This window comes from Sturnira hondurensis, unplaced genomic scaffold, assembly GCF_014824575.4.
Source record: "Sturnira hondurensis isolate 20B ecotype Veracruz unplaced genomic scaffold, ASM1482457v3 Scaffold0020642, whole genome shotgun sequence".
In the NCBI taxonomy this organism is placed as follows: Eukaryota; Metazoa; Chordata; class Mammalia; order Chiroptera; family Phyllostomidae; genus Sturnira; species Sturnira hondurensis.
In genome coordinates, this window is record NW_028093273.1 from 2,890,833 (window position 1) to 2,908,367 (window position 17,535).

At 41.6% G+C, this 17,535-nt stretch overlaps 1 protein-coding gene across 1 annotated transcript in view; it reads left to right on the forward strand.

The window, feature by feature from the left end:
- The window catches only part of GNAQ (G protein subunit alpha q), a 263,208-nt gene that overhangs the window by 183,873 nt on the left and 61,800 nt on the right, over positions 1-17,535 (forward strand). The window contains exon 3 of the mRNA XM_037030330.1: positions 2,259-2,413. Coding sequence (XP_036886225.1) covers positions 2,259-2,413 — 155 coding nt within the window. The remainder of the gene's footprint in view (positions 1-2,258; positions 2,414-17,535) is intronic.

The following is a 17,535-nucleotide window of genomic DNA, read 5'->3' on the forward strand; positions in this document are numbered from 1 at the left end:
GTTTTGTAGAGATTGAGTCCTAGAGATTGAGTCCTAGAGATTTTGTAGAGATTGAGTCCTAGAGATTGCCAAGCTTTAAAATTAGAGATATTTCCCAGAAAAATCTAGATTTTCGACTTCCCTGGAAAAGCTGGCCGATCTGGCAACGATGGCCCTACATTCCCAATGGCAGCACTGGGTTGGAGCTCAAAGGCAGCTGCCTTTTTTGCATAGTGCGTGTGTTTCTCAGCACGCCACAGCCCCTAGCGGCCCCCATTGTGTCTGTCCTGCCTGTTCTACTTACTTCCGTGGCTTCTTAGCCCGTTGGAGTGACTGTTGCCTCTGTGGGCCTATTCTCTTTATAGTTTCCCACAGCCAGTCTGTGGCACAGCCTCTCCTTCCTGGAGTTTCTGATTCAAAAGCTTTGATGCTGGACCAGAGGATTTGCATTTCTATCAAATTCTCAGTTGATGGTGCTTGTATGTGGAACCACCTTTTGAGAGCCACTGATCCTACAGTATTATAACACGATACAAAGCCACATGAGGCTAGTGTGGCAGTGTGTTTGCACCAGGAATAACATGTGGGAAGATTAAGCAATTTACCTGGGGTCCTGAGAAGAAGCGGAGTCAGATTTAAAACCCTTAGAGTATATCCTGCAGGAAACCACCCTGTGAATCCCTGCTTCTGCCCCGGGCTACCCTCCAGGATCCTCCGAATCCTGCGGAGAACCCCGGAATACAGATGCGGCAATGAGTACTGTAATCTGGGTTTATAGCGAGGGTAATTATTGTCACGTGTCAGGATGCAAAGACTTAGAGCTTGATCATATTCAGTGAGCAACAGCAGAAAGGCAAGGGTTGAAAGTTAACATCCTACATACCTGTTGGGTGGGGTGGGGGAGACCCCCACATCTAGTGTTTTATGTTTGGAGGGGGTCCGATTGAGCAGGCTGAAGACAGAGAAGGTGTGTCCAGTACAGTCTTTGGTGTCAACACAGAAAAACAAGGGCTCCAGAGCCAAGTGGAGCACAGAATAGGGATTCACCGGGGAGCCAGCTGCTAATTGTTTTCAAAGAGCAGCTCTCGTGGGGAAATGTGATTGAGGTGGGCCCATCCGGAGTGGGACTGAGGAACGGGACTCCAGGCTGGCGGGACCGCTGGTGGGATAGCACAGCAGATTACCTGGACGGGGACGAGGCCCGGAAAGCGGCTCCAGGCACCTGTGTTCCAAGACTGAGGTCACTGTGGAGCTGGCCCCTCTCTCTCACTAGACCTGACTGTTAAGGTCAGGGCAGAGTCAGCGAGAAAGGTGGCTCCGTCCGTCTAGTGTGTTAGACTTTTTAGACCCTCAGTAAAGTCAAGACTAGACTGATGACACAGGGCCCCCATCACTTATGGGTGGAGCAGGACGGTAAGGTTGGGAACCAGACAGGGCCTGACATGGATTAGATTTACTACGATTCTGTAACTCTCTGAAATGAACAACTAGGTCACTATGTGATTATGATAGCCATTCACTAACCTAGTTCAGAAGTTAATCATTTTTGTACAAAATCAAGACTGAATAAATGATCAATTATCTGTCTCCAGTTTTCCCAAGATAATTAGGTAGTTATTATATTTATTTATTTTTATTATTATATTTATTTATTTGCATATTTATGTCTACGTGTAATTCACATATATAGTACATCCATGAAATCTATTTTAGTTGGGATTGTTAAGCAGTGGTACATTCTGGTTCTTTTGGAAGTCGACCATCTAACGTTTTGTTTCAGTCTTACTGAAAAAATTTTTTTAATTGCTTTACTTCTTTTCTGCCATATGTTGTATAATGAAGTAACAAAGTTTTTTCTCTTTGTTGAAAAATTGACTAGGGTCTTCAATCTTATAATGTAGATAAGGCAGATGTAAATATTGTAGAAGTTGGGGTGTGGAGTCCCTGTTGTTCAAATTCAGTCATCACTGTCACCTGTTGTAGTGGTTTCACACGCTGTGAACTGCAGGCAACTAGTCCTGACTGAGTTTCTGCTAGGACGTAACGCCCGTGGTCTGGGTGTGTTATGTGTTTGATCATAATAAACCATAGAGGAGATAATGATTTCTGTCTTCTTTTCTCGTTAATAATATTAATTTCTTTAGGATTATCATCATCACCTAAAACCAGTCGCGTGCATAGCATGACATCCTTCGGTGTATGTTCGGTGTGACATGTAAACCAAAGGCAATGTTCAGTGATGGAAAAGGAGATTAAAACTGCTATTTTTTTTTTAACAGGCTCATGCACAATTAGTTCGAGAAGTTGATGTGGAGAAGGTGTCTGCTTTTGAGAATCCCTACGTAGATGCAATAAAGAGTTTATGGAATGATCCTGGAATCCAGGAATGCTATGATAGACGACGAGAATATCAATTATCTGACTCTACCAAATAGTGAGTATTCATCCAAGAGGCCCTTTGGATCGTTCTCTCTACTTTTCATGTGCACGTGCTCTGCAGTGATAACTTCTGTCTGTGTTCCGTGATTTGTGTAAAGTATCTGATTCAAACTTCAAAGTTAGGAAGTAGAGATATTAAGCTTGGACCAGCCTCATGAGGGACTGGCATCACGAGTTAAGGAGTGTGCTTCTTTTACTGTTTTCTGTGTGAAAAACCAACTAAATCTGATTTCACCAACTCATTTCTTCCCGCAAATATCAAACCAGCAGTGCTCAAACTCATACTACACATACTCCATTATCACTTGAAGTCTTATAATATTAATTCCTAATACAAATATACCATCTTATGTATGTGCTAGAAAACACCTACACACAGGAAGAACTGCAAACAGGTATGTTTGATTATGGCTTCTAAAACTTCCTAGTTTCCAGACTTCCTAGTTTCCAGTTTCCAGACACAGAACCTTGACTGCTTTCTTGGAGCCCAAATTATGTTGATGGATAGGTTTATCTATGCATGAAAATTGTGTGTGAATCTAATTTTGCATGCATGCCAAAGTTATTTTGTGAGCTGTCAATCAAAATCATGTGTCTTGGGAGAGATTTGCATCCTAGAGAGATCTGTGAGTTCTCTAGATTAAATCTTGCCTAACAGAAAGAAAGATTTGGTCATCATTGGATTAATGCAATCAGTGTAGTCAGCAATCTAGATAATGAGGCGCCAGAAAAAATGGATTTTTTTGTAGTATTTAGCCAGATTTCTGTCTACATTAATTATGCTAACCAGCAGTTGCCTCTTTGCTGGTTCTGGGCAGACAGGAAAATGGATGGAAAATATGCAACTGCCTCAGGTCAGTTCATATGCTGAAATGACCCTCTCTGGGTGAGAGCAGGACCATGGAGAAAGTAAGGAGCCCCCTAGGCTGATTGGCTTCACTCAGTTGTGCATAGAAAATCCAAGAGCTATTCAGCTTTGTTTTTTCTATGAAGTTTGTTGTGCTTTTACCCTGGTTCCAGGCCTTTGTATAAGATAAGTCATGGTTCAGGTCAGCCACAGAAGTGTTGCCTGGTCAAAACAATTCTGGTACTCTTTTTTTTTTTTTTTAGATTTTTATTTATTTATCTTCAGAGGAGGAAAGAAGGGGAGAAGTATCAATGTATGGTTGCCACTCATGAGTCCCCTGCTGGGAACTGGCCTGCAACTCAGGCATGTGCCCCGACTGGGAATCGAACCGCAATCCTTTGGTTTGCAGGCCCACACTCAATCCATTGAGCTACACCAGCCAGGGCCAATTCTGGTATTCCTAAAGTAAATTTGAATTACTTAATTCTGGAATGTGACGTAGAATGCTCATTATCTAATTATCTAATATTACTCTCCATTGTGTGCTTCTGAAATGTGTGCTTTACTCATGCCTCACCTTCTCTTTTCTTCACATCACTCTTCCTATTCCCAGTCTTTCTCTTCTGCCATCTGATTGCCTGCCTTCCCCCCTCGACCCTGTCTCCCTTTTTCCCTCTCTCTTTTCCTCTCTCCTGAGTGCCTAACATTTAAGTTTCTGTGAGGACAGAGATGACAAAGATGCATTCAGCCCTTGTCTGTTCCAATTCTGCCCCCTCAACCTTTGACCAGCTGTCTTTTGCTTCCTGCCCCCTCTGTCCTTCTGTTTCCTTTGCCATTTCAGATTTCATCCATCTCCCCACACTGTTGTGTTTTAACCCTCCTTCCCTGTTCCTACTCACTCTGCCTTCTCCTGTCTCACTGTTTACCCCTCGCTCTCATCCTTGAATCTCCTTTAACTCCTCACTCCTGACTTTGCTACAATGATGTCTCTCCTAGCCTTTACTGATGAATAAATCCCCCACTATAAAGGTATGTTTCTGTGAGTAAGTCCCCCACCTCTCATAATTTTCATGCTTATCTTTTTACCGTTATTATACATCTCCCCTCCTCCTCTTCCCCTGATCTGTTCTCCCTATACAGAGGTCTTGCCATGTGGGCCATCAGACCACCAATGTCTAATAATAAAGGCTTACCAGGGTTCAGGCTCCCCCTGAGCACACTGTTAGCCTCCTGCTCCTAAGAGAGACCCTCTGAGTAGAATGCAAAACTGATGTTGTGCACCAGTGTGTCCATCATTGGTGGAGTCAGGGCTCACCACAGTGTCAGGACTCCAACCCCTGCTCCATTATAAATGTAACATTTTTCCTCCTGCCACTAAACAGAGTGGTGTCACTGAGGTATATTCAGTCCCCCACCAAACTCTTCACCTAGTAGTTGGGATTCCACTGGATACTTCTTGTCTGATTCAGTACTTCCATTAGGACTTGTCAAAGAATGACTTCCTACTCTTACCAGTTGGTCTGCATTGGCGCTCTTCCATTAAGTACAAGGTTTTCTCCTCAACTGGCGCTCTTTGATTATCCTGAAATGCATTTTCTGCTGAGAGGTATATATTTCAATCTTCTTGTTACAGCAATTTGTAACATAAACTAGGCCGCTGGTGATGGTACCATTAGTCATCCAAGCCAGGACGTTTTGAGAAGGAACGGGCTGCTATAAATAATTTCGATTGCGGCATAAACTGGGAATCTCCTGGTTGGGCAGGCGCAGTTGGCCACCTTAGCCGAATGAAACCTGGGGAGGTGTTTTGGTGTTTCCTTTTTTTTATCTCTCTCTCTCCACCCCCTACCCACACCATTCATTTTCCCTAGAAGACTCTGCTTGCTTTAACGAGAATAGAACCAATCTGTTCCTGCCAGTCAGGTAGAGAGTTGGGTGTGGAAGGCTGCGTTGGCTGGCCCTGCATTTCCGATCTCTCCCTGGGGTGTTTCCGCACTCGGCGGATCAGTGCCTGAGCAGCCTGGCTGACCTGCCTTCAGTCACAGTGTGCCAAGGGGCCTGAGCATTAGAGTCACCTTACTCCTCCCCATTTAGTCCCAGGCACTTTTCCTTTTCTTGAGCCAGGAAAACCCTCCCGGCACAAAGGTAGGACAGGTGGCTTTTGGGCTTTATCCTGTGGCCGCTGTGTTCCACATGTTTCTCCAGTGTAGCCCCAGCGATGCTCTGTGAACTGCAGGGTTAGCATTCATGATTGCACCGAAGAACTCAGTTCCTTTCTCTGGATTTGAGGTAGTTCCACCTTTTCCTTTCTGACTTTTTTGTGTATGTTCTACCAGTATATTTGTACTATTTTATCTCCCTTTCTTTCCTTTCAGTGAGGTTCCTATGTTTTTCTATCTTTATAATTAAAATAAAAAATTCTTCATGGATAGACCTGCTTTCTTATGCAATATCATCACCTTATAGAAATCTGTCTGTTTTAGGACCAGATTCTCTGAATACTGGCTGTCTCTAGTTGTGGTTCTTTAGTTTAGATGTAGGGAACATGTAGATATCTAATCTCTAGCACGGTGCGCACTGGGACCTGCCAAGCACACATGCTTAGTTTAGATTTTGCGTCATAGCAGTTATTTTCTCTGAGGACCCTGCTGGTTGTGAGAGTCAGGGCAGGCCACTTGCCAGGAATGCTGGGAGCAAAGGCCAAGCATGCCTCTCTTCTTTTCTGTCTGGTGAGCTCGTACTCATCCTTCAAAACCCAATTCAGAAAGCACACCCACCAAAAGTCTTGCCCAACACCACAGCTAGTGAGTCACTATGTCATCTATCTTAACACTTCATACATATCTCTGTTATATCTGTTACCATGTGTGCTAAACTTTCTTTTCTTCCCTCAGTGCCTACCAGTGACCACTCATGTTTGACCTTCACAAATGATTGTTCCATAAAGTAATAGATGGGTAATTTCTAGTATTTCAATGACCATGATGTAGGTGCTATCTTTCTCTGGCCATTATAGATCAACTGTGATGTTTCAGAGCTGAAAGCATTCAAGTCATATCTTTTTTTCCTGCTGTGTTTGAAGGTCTGGGATTTGGAAAGCTCTGAATCAAAAACAATAGCTGCTATTTACTGAACACTTACTATATGTTGGATTCTGTGCTCAGCGTTTATGTGCATTATTTCATTTAATCCCAAAAGGTGCTCAAAGTGGTAGATAATTCTTGTCATACCCATTAAGCAGAAGAAGAAGACGTATCTCAGAGAGGTTGAGTAACTTGTTCAAGGCCACCCAGTTAGTAAGTGATAGGAGTAGGAGTTGAATTTAGATTTGCTGACTCTAAATCCCAAGCTTTTAACTACTGTAAAATACAGCCTCACATAGGATGAATGGATGGATGGCTAGGAGGTAGACTAGATAGATAGGTAGATAAGTAGGTAGGTTAATAGATAAATATCTATGATTAAATAAATCATTTCCCAAGAAAGGTACAAGTTATTAATCTTTATCAGTGTTGCCTATAGGTAATCTCATAAGTATAAAGGCAAAAGGAAAAATCATATCAAATTTATAGGAAAATAGACCCAGCAATGTTTTGATTTTCACCTAGAAATCTTAGCCATGTTTAACAAGGCATCAGTTATACGTACAGCATGGAAGATGTTCCGAGTCACAGATAATTTCACAATATTAGTCTGCAATCTCAACCCCACCCCTCCTCATTCCATGCAGTAACTTTCTGCTGTAGTCAAAATAAAGCCAGTAAGCAGGACACAAAATGATTTGAGCTCCCCTTTTTCTGCTTTGATTAGCCAACTTGCTGATCATAATAAGCAATCAGATGGCTCAAAGGGCAGGCAGCACCGATAGAAACAAGGAGATGAGAAATTCTAGACGATGGATAAGCAGTTTGGGAAAAGTTGGCAATTGGCTTTAATTTGGTACATTCTTCCAATTCTGTTAAATGCAATAATAAAAGCATTCTAAAATGCTGAAGAATTTTTGCAAATTCCTTTATTAACTTTTTTATTATTGGTGAAAAGGCCTGAGGGCTCTGAATATCTTTAGATAAAGAGCACTATAAACAGATGGCTGGAGGTTTACTTTTTTCCTGGGGTTTACCACCTGCTCTAATACACTGAAGCATCGGGTCAAGTGAGTTCACTGCCTACAGTCCCAAAAGCTCCCTGACATCAGCCAGAGAACACAAACTTTAATCACATTGGCCTATAATAAGAAAAGTCCCAACTTTGCAGGCTTTTGGCAAAAGACTACTTTCTCCGTGTACACCTTGTGATATCAAATAATTCCCGACCTCACTTTACTGCAGTCCCCTCCAAGAAATGTAGTAGATCAGACACCTTTTTTTTTAAGTTTGATTTTTTTTTAAATTACGGGTTACATTCAGGATTGTTTTGTATATTTTCAGGTATACAGCATAGTGGTTAGACAGTCATGTACTTCATAAAGTAGAGTGTTTCCTTGATATTTCTAGTACCAACTGGCACTACCCATAGTTACTAGAATATGACTGACTGTGTGAGTATTTCCTATACTGTACTTTACGTCCCTGTGGCTGTTTTGTAACTACCGGTCTGTATTTCTTAGTCCGTCCACTTTTTTCACATAGTCTCTCAACCCCCATCCCCTCTGGCAATCATCAGTCTGTTCTCTGTATCTGTGCATCAGTTCAGACACCTTCTTGAAACTTCCACATGCTCCAGAGTCCATAAATCTAACGTAAATAAGTGAGTTGGCTTTTGGGCATAAGTCAGCATTGGAGTTTACATCTAACTTCATGTTTAGATTTTTTAACTTAATTTTTAAATGCACAAACAATTTGAATGTTGAATTTAAAATGTAGAAGGAGTTTCAGAGGAAGGTCAGCACATCCACCTGATTTGGGGCCAAATCCTTCTTGAAGAGGTACCTTGCTAAAAAAGTTCTTTATAGATGAGCCAAATACTTGAACTTCAGGTACGTTGGCTCTGTGTCTCATAGCCCTCCTGACTTTGCTCTTGATCTGATGATAAAAAAAGAAGTGTAAGCCTATTGCAGGCTTTTGGAGGTGGACAAGACCCTTGAATGTTAAAAAACATTGGGTCATGTCCAGCAGTAGAATTTCCTCTGTCACTTCTGGAGGCATTGACTAAGTAGGGCCCTTGCTTGCCTTAGAAATCAGTGTCTGATCTACTAAACTCCTTGGGGTGACCTTCAGTAAAGTGAGATTAGGAATTATTTTGTCTTATAAGTTGCTCATAGTAGGTTTTTGCCAAAAGCCTGAAGTCTGAAAAATTTCCTCTACATTCTGAAGTCCGTTGAGTCTACGACGGCAGACTTCTTTAACTCAGAAACCATTGCCCTGTGCAGACAGGTGAAAACCAGGCACCCATAAATTACCTGGAAATGTAATGAATAGAGAAATTACTCTTTAGGTGCTAAATAAAGTATTATTTTAGAAGAGGGCAATGATCTTGAATATGTGTGTTCTTTTCTAGAGTGACCGTAATAACAGGGCATATCAGTGCTGTCACTGAAGTGACATACTTACTTTTATTTTTGTTTTATTTTGTTACCTAATGAGCCAAATAACCTTTTGTAAGAATAAACAAACATACCCCAAAAACCTGTATTTGTCTTCCGCAGTGAACACTGATGATTCCAAGGAGCTGTTAGAAATAAGATAAGGCGGAGATATGCTTAGCCACTCTCTAACCTCCATGACAGAGCCTAGTAAGGAAAGGGCTTGCTCTCGTACCTGCGTGCCATTCACGCTCTCTCTCGGGGGTGCAGTGGGCATGGGAGACATACCTGGCATTGTCAGTTTGCTGCTTGCTCACATTTTGGCATTTGCACCTTCAGCAGTGTGATCTCTTCCGTATAGTCCTTTCCATTGTCTGCTCAGGATGACTCTGTACCCAGCGAAACCAGAGTGCTCTTACTATAGAACAGGGATTGGCAAACTGGCAGGTCAAATACAGCCTGCTGCTGATTTTCATAAAGTTTTACTGGAACACAGCCAAGTTCATTTGCTTATGTATTGTCCATAGCTGGTTTTGCACCCAACAGCAGAGTTGGATATTTGCAACAATGCCCACAAATAGTTGCTGTATCTAGAACTAGAACGAACTAGAAGGCAATCCCACCTGTGGTTACAGGTGGGCCCAAGAACCTTATTATCTTCATGTACCCCTGAAGGTCATTTAGGTCCCTTTATTCTTTCTTCCTGCCTACCAGACAGCCTTTGCACTCTGGCCAACCCTGATGTTCTTCTTCATTATACTTTGGCTTCTTAATTTAAAGTTATGGGTTGAATTTTGATCTACAATTAGTTCAGTAAGGTTAATTAGCATGACCAGCTCCTCAGACTTTATCATCCTTGTCAAAATGAAACTTCTGATACTACAGAATCAGTATCCAAGTTAAGGTCATGTGACCCCGAGAGACCTGCTTTAATTAGCAAGTTTTTGTTCATGGCTAACTCTTGGCTATGACCACTGGAACCTCTGTTGTGACCCATATAATATTTGCATTGTAGTTTGCTTACTTACAGCATTTTTATCTCCACAGACTGTAAGCTTCTTGAGGGCAGTACTCACGTCCTTTCATTTTTGCTTTGTGCTTTCCACTCAGTGCTAAGCACACTTCCTGGCTTTCATTGAAAGTGTCAAATGCATAGGTAATAAAAGAATACCTAAATTTAGTCTTTACTAAAATTTCTTCTCATCTCCCCTCTCCTATCTGCATGGTATAACTCATCCCCCACATCTTCTCTACACTATTCTCTAGTGACTACAGCTCATAATCATCTCTCCCTTCTTACTGCACTCATAGTTAGCAGCTCACAATTTGGCACTTAATTATTTCTTAATTGATTCATCTGTGCTATCTTTGTTTCCCAGGGAGCCTGATGTCCCAAAGGCCAAGAATATGAATATATATATATACACACACACAGACACCCACACATTTTTAAAGTATTTTGTACCAGCTCCCTGTGCCAACCCCCAACACACATAAATGCATTAGAGTTTAACTTACAACGGATTTTTAGTAAATGTATGTAAATTGACTGAATTAAGCACTGCCATTACATCTCAAGAGAGGCAGACTAGAATCAAAAGCAGTCTCTGCTGTTGTTTAAGATGTTTTAGAAATACAAAACTTGTGTTCAGATTATTCAACAACTTCGAAAGTTACCAGATAACAGATGAATAAATTCGCAGAGCCAGATAAGGCAAATTCAAAAAGTCTCTTTCTCCCTTCCTCCTTTCCTTTATCTATCCGTCTGTTCACCCAGCATCAGTCTGTTCATCTGTCCACCCATCTATCTTGCTCTGTCTCTCAGTGTTGCTTTGTTTTTAATTATAAGGCCAATTTACTTGTTTGTGCATCAGACCTAAGAGTCTGTCTCTGTGGCCCAGGCCTGGCCCCGGCGTCCACCTGACACTTGTTTGTTCAGCCCATTCCCCATTTGTCATCAGTGTCTCTTCCAGACATTTGTGTCATGTATCCATGTAGAAGAGTCCTAAGATACTGAAACTGTTTAACAAATATGGTGATAGGGTCTTCTTATGAGGTATTTAGTTTAGTTTTTAAAATTTGATTTTTCTGGATTAACTTAGTTCTTTGGAAAGAAAAACAGAAATGCACAATCTCTTAGACTTCTCTTTTACCCCGCAGAATATTCTCCCTTGAGTAGTTTTCATGAACTGTGAGATTGTCACCTACCTGGTACCACTGAGCAGTCTTTGTTTTAAACCTGGAATTTTGAATTGAAAACAGATAACTTCTTGTGAACAAAATACCATAATAAATGCTGCACCTCCTTGAACGCTGATCGCGTTGTGCCAGGTGTTAAAGAGGAAAGTTGATTTGCCCTGCACAGAATGAGCTTTTCAGGAGATGGAAGTGTTTGTGTAATGAGTGATCCCATGCTGCTGACCAGCCTAACCAGGCTATTAGGCAGGCTCGTTTCAGCAACAGATCCGTCAGATGAGGGGTGTCTCAGGTAGTGTAGGTCTGGGTACCAAAACCTCTGCTTGACTCTCAGGATGACAGTTTTATACAACTGTTACTTTGTAACTCCATTTCTTAAGTTCACTTTGACTTCTTGGACTTTTTTCCTTTGAACCCTGTGCTCACATAGCAACTGTCAGGTGTTTCTGGCTTCTCCTTAGCTCCCACTGCTTTGGATGGTGTCGGATAAGGTCTCATAGCACGATCTAGCTTTCAAATCCCCCAAGACTGGTCCTCTTACAATAAGGCCTTCTTAATTTTTTTAATGAAGTCAACCTAGTTTTTCTAACCTTCTTTTCAATAATTAAAAATGTGAAATTCTACCCAGATGACACTTTCTGTGCCAGAACTTCATCCTCATATCTGACTTGAACTGCAAATCTGTTACAAATACCACCTCTGGATTAGGAGGTCCTTACACAGGAGTTGAAGAACCCAACACATCCCCACAGAATGCTACACAGATCCCCGAGATGCTGTTTTCAGCTTAACAATAACCCACAACCTTCAGACCAACTCCCAAGATGCTGTTTTCGTTATCTTGCTATGTTTGGTTGGCTTAATACTAAATGTCAGAGGTTTCTTTTTCTACTCACCACCCATTTTCCCCTCTTTTGGTGTAATTGCTGAGGATTGCATGTCTGTAACGTGTCTGTGATTTTTATGAATCATTTGACCCCAAACTCTCATGTGATATAGATATCTTCCAAAATTATCTGTTTTATTCATGTTACCTTCATTTTTTTAAAGCCCCTTGAATTTATAATTTCTATGCTATTATTGGTTTAAATGTCAGTTACCTCTCTAGTCATACATGATGTGGGTTAACTAAAATTCTTAAAAATAAGTTCTCATTCCATGTCAAATTGAATAGATAAATTGGATAGTTAAATCGGATAAATTAAATTGGAAGGATAAGTTAAATTGGAAGGTTAACTCAAAAATGTTATTGAGAAACTTGTCAAAACTAAGGAGCAATTGGCATGTCTTTGAAAAACATACAGAAAATGCCATGTTAAATTTTATTTGAACATATCGTTTTAGTGATGGTTAAGCTCCCCTCACATATTTTTAATCATTTCAAGTAATGGATTATATCCCATTTCTGAGGTTTTTATTTTTCCTGCAGCCAGAGATGATCCTGAAGTTAAATGTGTAAAGAAATGAGCATTACGAGGTATCATTATAAATGAATGTGCTTGATTTTCTGAAGTCTTTCATTCAAATCAGTCACGCTACAGAAAGATGTTTTGTGGATAATCATCGAGGATTAGAGACAGTTCAAGCAGGTTCCCAGAAAATGACTCTGTCCAAAAACTACAACTGTTCCTCTCATCCCCATAAAACTCCACCATTCATCCCCTGCATTAAATCCTTGTCTTCCCACAGTTGGTCAACTTTCTGCAGGCAGGGATCACATGCTGGGAATCTTCAAACCCTTAGCAACTACAGAATGTCATGGTCAAAGGGTGTTGTTGAATTCCAGATGACTCTACATTTTTCTCATGGTAGGAAAGGAACTGTTGAAATTTTACTACATGCGTCTCTTTGTTGCTTTGCTTTTCACTGAAAACCATCAGAAACATATTACTTTCCTTAAAGAGATTGTGTCCGAATTATCTGTTAAAAAGGCACCATGCACTCCCTTCATTTACCCTGGATGAGAGTGAATTCCAAGGCCTGAAAGTGTGGTACTAAGAGGCACAAAACAGGTACGCAAATTATATCATTTTGTGGCCAGAACCTAAAGAGGAGCAGGAAGCATACCTACTAAATGAAGTTAAACAAAAGCTTCTTTTCCTTTTTCTGTTGTCTTTATATTCATCAGAGGCATTTACATTCAGAATTTAGTTCTTACATAATACAGGGCAATAAGAGCTCTGAGAGGTTATTGCATAAAGATGGGTAGCTAACAAACCCCTCCCCCCCCTTTGTTTTCTTCTAAAAGGTGTAACCACCTTTCCCACGATGACAGCATTCTCTGTAAAGTAGCTTTAATTTGGTTCACAGGTGGCGCACCTGCTGTGTTGCAGGCCCTGGGCTAAGTAAGTGGTGGTGACCAGCCATGGACAATAGCATCATGCTCCCTGGTTCCATGGGGTGTCAGAGCCCTGTGTGAGCAACCATATGGGGGAAATGTTGCACTTTTTCTTAATCAATTATGAAGTTATCAATTATGAATGTCTCAAAGCAGTGGCAAGTCATTAAGTCCCATTTTCTATGGGACTTAACATGTCTTGTCTTCCGGACAGTTAAATAGGTCTCATGTATACCACGGGAGCTCTCTTTCCCTGACACCAGGAGACAGCTACTGCCAGCCACTTGTTAAACATACATTGCCTTGGAAATGTACCTTGTGCCTGTTACCATAGCAACACCCTGAGAATGACCTCAGCAGCCACTCAAAATCATTTCTACAAAACCAATTATAGCTATAATTAACTCTCAGGATTTACTCTGCAATATAAATTTGTTCAGACCTTGTGTTTCTTTGTAAAAGGTTAAATGAATGGAATAATCCAACGTAAATTCATCTTCCCAATATTCCACCAGCATTTTCTCTCAGATATGAGATGCTCCAATGGAAAGTGCAGTGCAGTTAAGAGATTATTTCATTACCTTTTCTCAGAATGTGACAAGAATCAACAAATGAGGATGCTCTGGTCTTACCGTGCCAGAACTCCATTTCTAAGGGAACAGAGTGGGTCTCCCCCCCCCCCCCCCCCCCCCCNGGGGGGGGCCCCCCCCCCCCCCCCCCCCGCCCAAGCAAATGTGAAATGCAGAGTGCTGGCGGTCCCTCCGTGTCCTGGAAGCTCAGAGTGAGGGCCCACGCGGGGCTGGGACTTACACAGGCAGAGGCTCTTCACCCTGGCCTCTCCTGGACAGTGAAAAAGGCTGGTCTTTGTTGCCTGTAGGTTTAACCTGCTTTGCAAATTATCTGCAACATATCTTTAATTCTGGTGTAGCTACTGAGTCTCCCAGACCTTTCTCTAGGAGAAAATAGTTTGCATCTTTTGTTTGGAGCGTTTGTTGTTTTGTTTTGTTTTTCTTGTCTTATTTTGGGGTGTTTGGGTTTGGTTTGGTTTGGTTTTGGGTCTAGATAATATATGTTGTAACTAGCAGGCCTTCACACAGTACCTTTCAGTATTTTTTGTTCCATGAGATTAACGTTTTTCTCTAAGTGAAGTGAGCCTTTCTCTCCACCATCCAACTGAGGCAAAGGGAAGAGAGTGTCGATCAAGAACTGCAGTTCATTTTCAAGTGAATTGGAAATGTATGGAGTATCTTTAACGGCCAGTCCTTGCCATAAAAGCATGCACGTACCTGAGCAGGGAATGGACAGGACAGAGCCCAGCAAGCAGCAGGCACTCAGCAGAAGTTCACTGTTGTTATGCTGTTGTCATTACTCTCTGTGAACTCCACTGACACTGAAAGGGAGCAAAAGAAAAGTGAAGAATATTCTTGCAAGAACAAATGTTTTAGATATTCATCCGACATCTCAGTAATGCCCAGCTCACAGGGAAACGCTGCTGACAGTATTTTGGGGGCAGCTTCCCAGGGGTGTTCAACATTTTGGCATCTCTGGGCGGCACTGGAAAAGGAGAGTGATCTTGGTCCACACAGTCAATACATTGCACCATGAAATCACACAAAAATCTCATAATGTTTTAAGTAAATTTATGATTTTGTGTTGGGCCACATTCATAGCCATCTCTTGTACGTGCTTTTCAATGACAGGTGGGTCCCTTGGCTTTATTTTACCTGAGCATGTTTATCAGGAAGCTCAGTTCACTCTTCTGAATTGGAGAGAGACTAGCCAGGTCCTACTGTGCAGAGGTGACAGATACTTACCCACTGCATGTGCTGGTTCTTTAAATTCTCCTGTGCAAATATGTGTTTATAAGTGGAGTGGCAATGAGTAGTCTGTGTTGTTCATCTTCGAGAACAGAAAGTCAAGATCTTCCTTCACCACAGGAACATGACAGCACCTTGTGTACAAGAATTAGTCACCCTCTGTTCTGACTTCCTGTGTATTGAGTTAAATGAGTAGAAATGGTTTATTGGGCAGCATATTTCTGAGCAAGCTTGGCAGTATAAGTTAGAAGTTCTCTGATCCCTCTGAATTAAATTTTTGTATATAGTAGTTTAAATAAACAATCTTGTAGGTTTCAAAATGTACGTTCTTTTCAAGTTCTTTAAATTAAGGAGCTGATAAATCAGAAAAGCCCATCAATACGCATTAGCCAGCTGGTTGTATATTCGTGCTGTGGTGGTCTGATTGATACATAGATTGAGACGCAGGACCAGCTCTAGAACATGGCTCGTTAGCCCCGCTGGACAACTCCAAGGCTGTGCCAAGATACTGACCAAGAGTTGGGGTCCAGTACATTTTCATGATTCCTTCCTGCTTCTCATGCCCATGTTCTCCCAGCCTGTTCCCTTATCTATCTTCCTGACAGTTTTATAATAATTAAAGGTAGTAACCTGGTTTTGATCAGTCAGTGGAGAGCAATTTGCTAGTTGGAGAATCATTCGTGTGTTCGGGATAAGGCCACTGGAAGACTAATTAGTTGCTTTGGTGTAGGAATTTCTAGGCTGATACGTTTTTGTCTTAAAGGATTGCTAGGCTTCCAAATAGGCGACGGTTTTATTTCTTTGTTAAAGTCAGATTAGCTCTACTATTTTAGGACCCGATGAATCTTAGAGACTTAATGTAACATTTCTTTCAACACCGGTTTTAAATGTAATAATATAATATGAAAAAACACTACTAGTACAAATGGTATTTAAATAGTGCTAAAATGGAATCTCAACACGGGAAACCCATCCATACATCCACGCAACCAGCAGATATCACCAAGTACTATTTGCCAGGCACTCCGTAGGTACTAAGGCAGGAGCAATGACAGGTGAGACAAAGTCCTTACCTTTGGTCACGTCAGCGGAATGTTTGTGCTTGCTGAGTCACAACACGCTCTGTGCTGGGCACTTCCTGTCACATCTCGGAACTCACTGCCTTTTATCTGTGGGCATAAAGGTGTTGCAGATATAAACCCCTTTCAGTTCTATGAATGATTCCACCTTTTCTTTGAATCTCATTCACACATTAAGTACTTTGTGTCTACACCTTGTAGTTGTGTTCTGAACCCGTGTCCACGCTCTGCCCTCTGCAGGGGCCACAGGGAGGGAACACCGTAACTCTCTGAGTCGTGAAGATGCTGGTCAGAGCAGTCATTTTCACCCGTGTGTCATCAATTACATCAAATTAGGTCATTCCCAAGGTTGCAGGTTATTTTTTGCGCTTCGAAAGAATGAAAAGTGAACGGAATACAGTATTTTTAAAATGCCAGAATGGTGCTGATGGAGAACATACGTGCTGCCAGGGGCCAGTACTGGGGTGGGTAGCACGGGCACTTCCTCTGTGGTCACACAACGACCTTGTGTCCTGATTGTGGTGGTGACTGCACGCATCTCTATGTGTGTGTGTATGTGTGTGTGTGTGTGTGTAAAGACTGCTGAAATCTAGGTAAGGTCTGTAGTTTAGTTACTAGGGCTGGTTCAATGTCACTTTCCTAGTCTTGATGTACTGTGGGAACTTAAGATGTTTCCGTTGAGGGGAGCCGGGTGCAGGGTATAGGAGATTTCTCTGTAGTATTTTTGCAGTATCTTGTGAGTCTAAAATTATTTCAAAATGAAATACGTGTTTTTCTCCAAAGGAATAGAAAAATATAATATAAGCTGGTACATTTAAAGTTTAGGTGTGGTGATCCTAAACACAGGGCATAGCCGACCTTAGACATCGTTACCTCGGTAATGACAACTCTCGTGGCTCCACCTGAATCATGAATGACTTAGGCTTTAAACAGAATTCAGGATATGGTGTCCTGTGTTCTCTCTTGGAATAAGGAGATATGTTCCAGGAAGAAGCTCTGATGTTCTGCAAAAGGAAAAAAAGGGGGGCTTTTGGATCTAATGTGTAATTCTTATCTGTTTATTTATATAAACTTATGTGTATAAATAATTAAAAAACTATTTGCTGTAAACTCCTGTTTTACCCACCAGGCCTTCTAAACAAGTGGAGGGTAGGAGACTCATTGGATTTATTTTCTTCTCCCCATTTCCTCTTGTATGGGTTCTAATTGATAGTAAGAGAAGAAATAAAAAAATACAGTGAAGGCCTCACTGGTGTAGCTCAGTGGATTGAGCATGGGCCTGCGAACCAAAGGGTCGCAGTTCGATTCCCAGTCAGGGC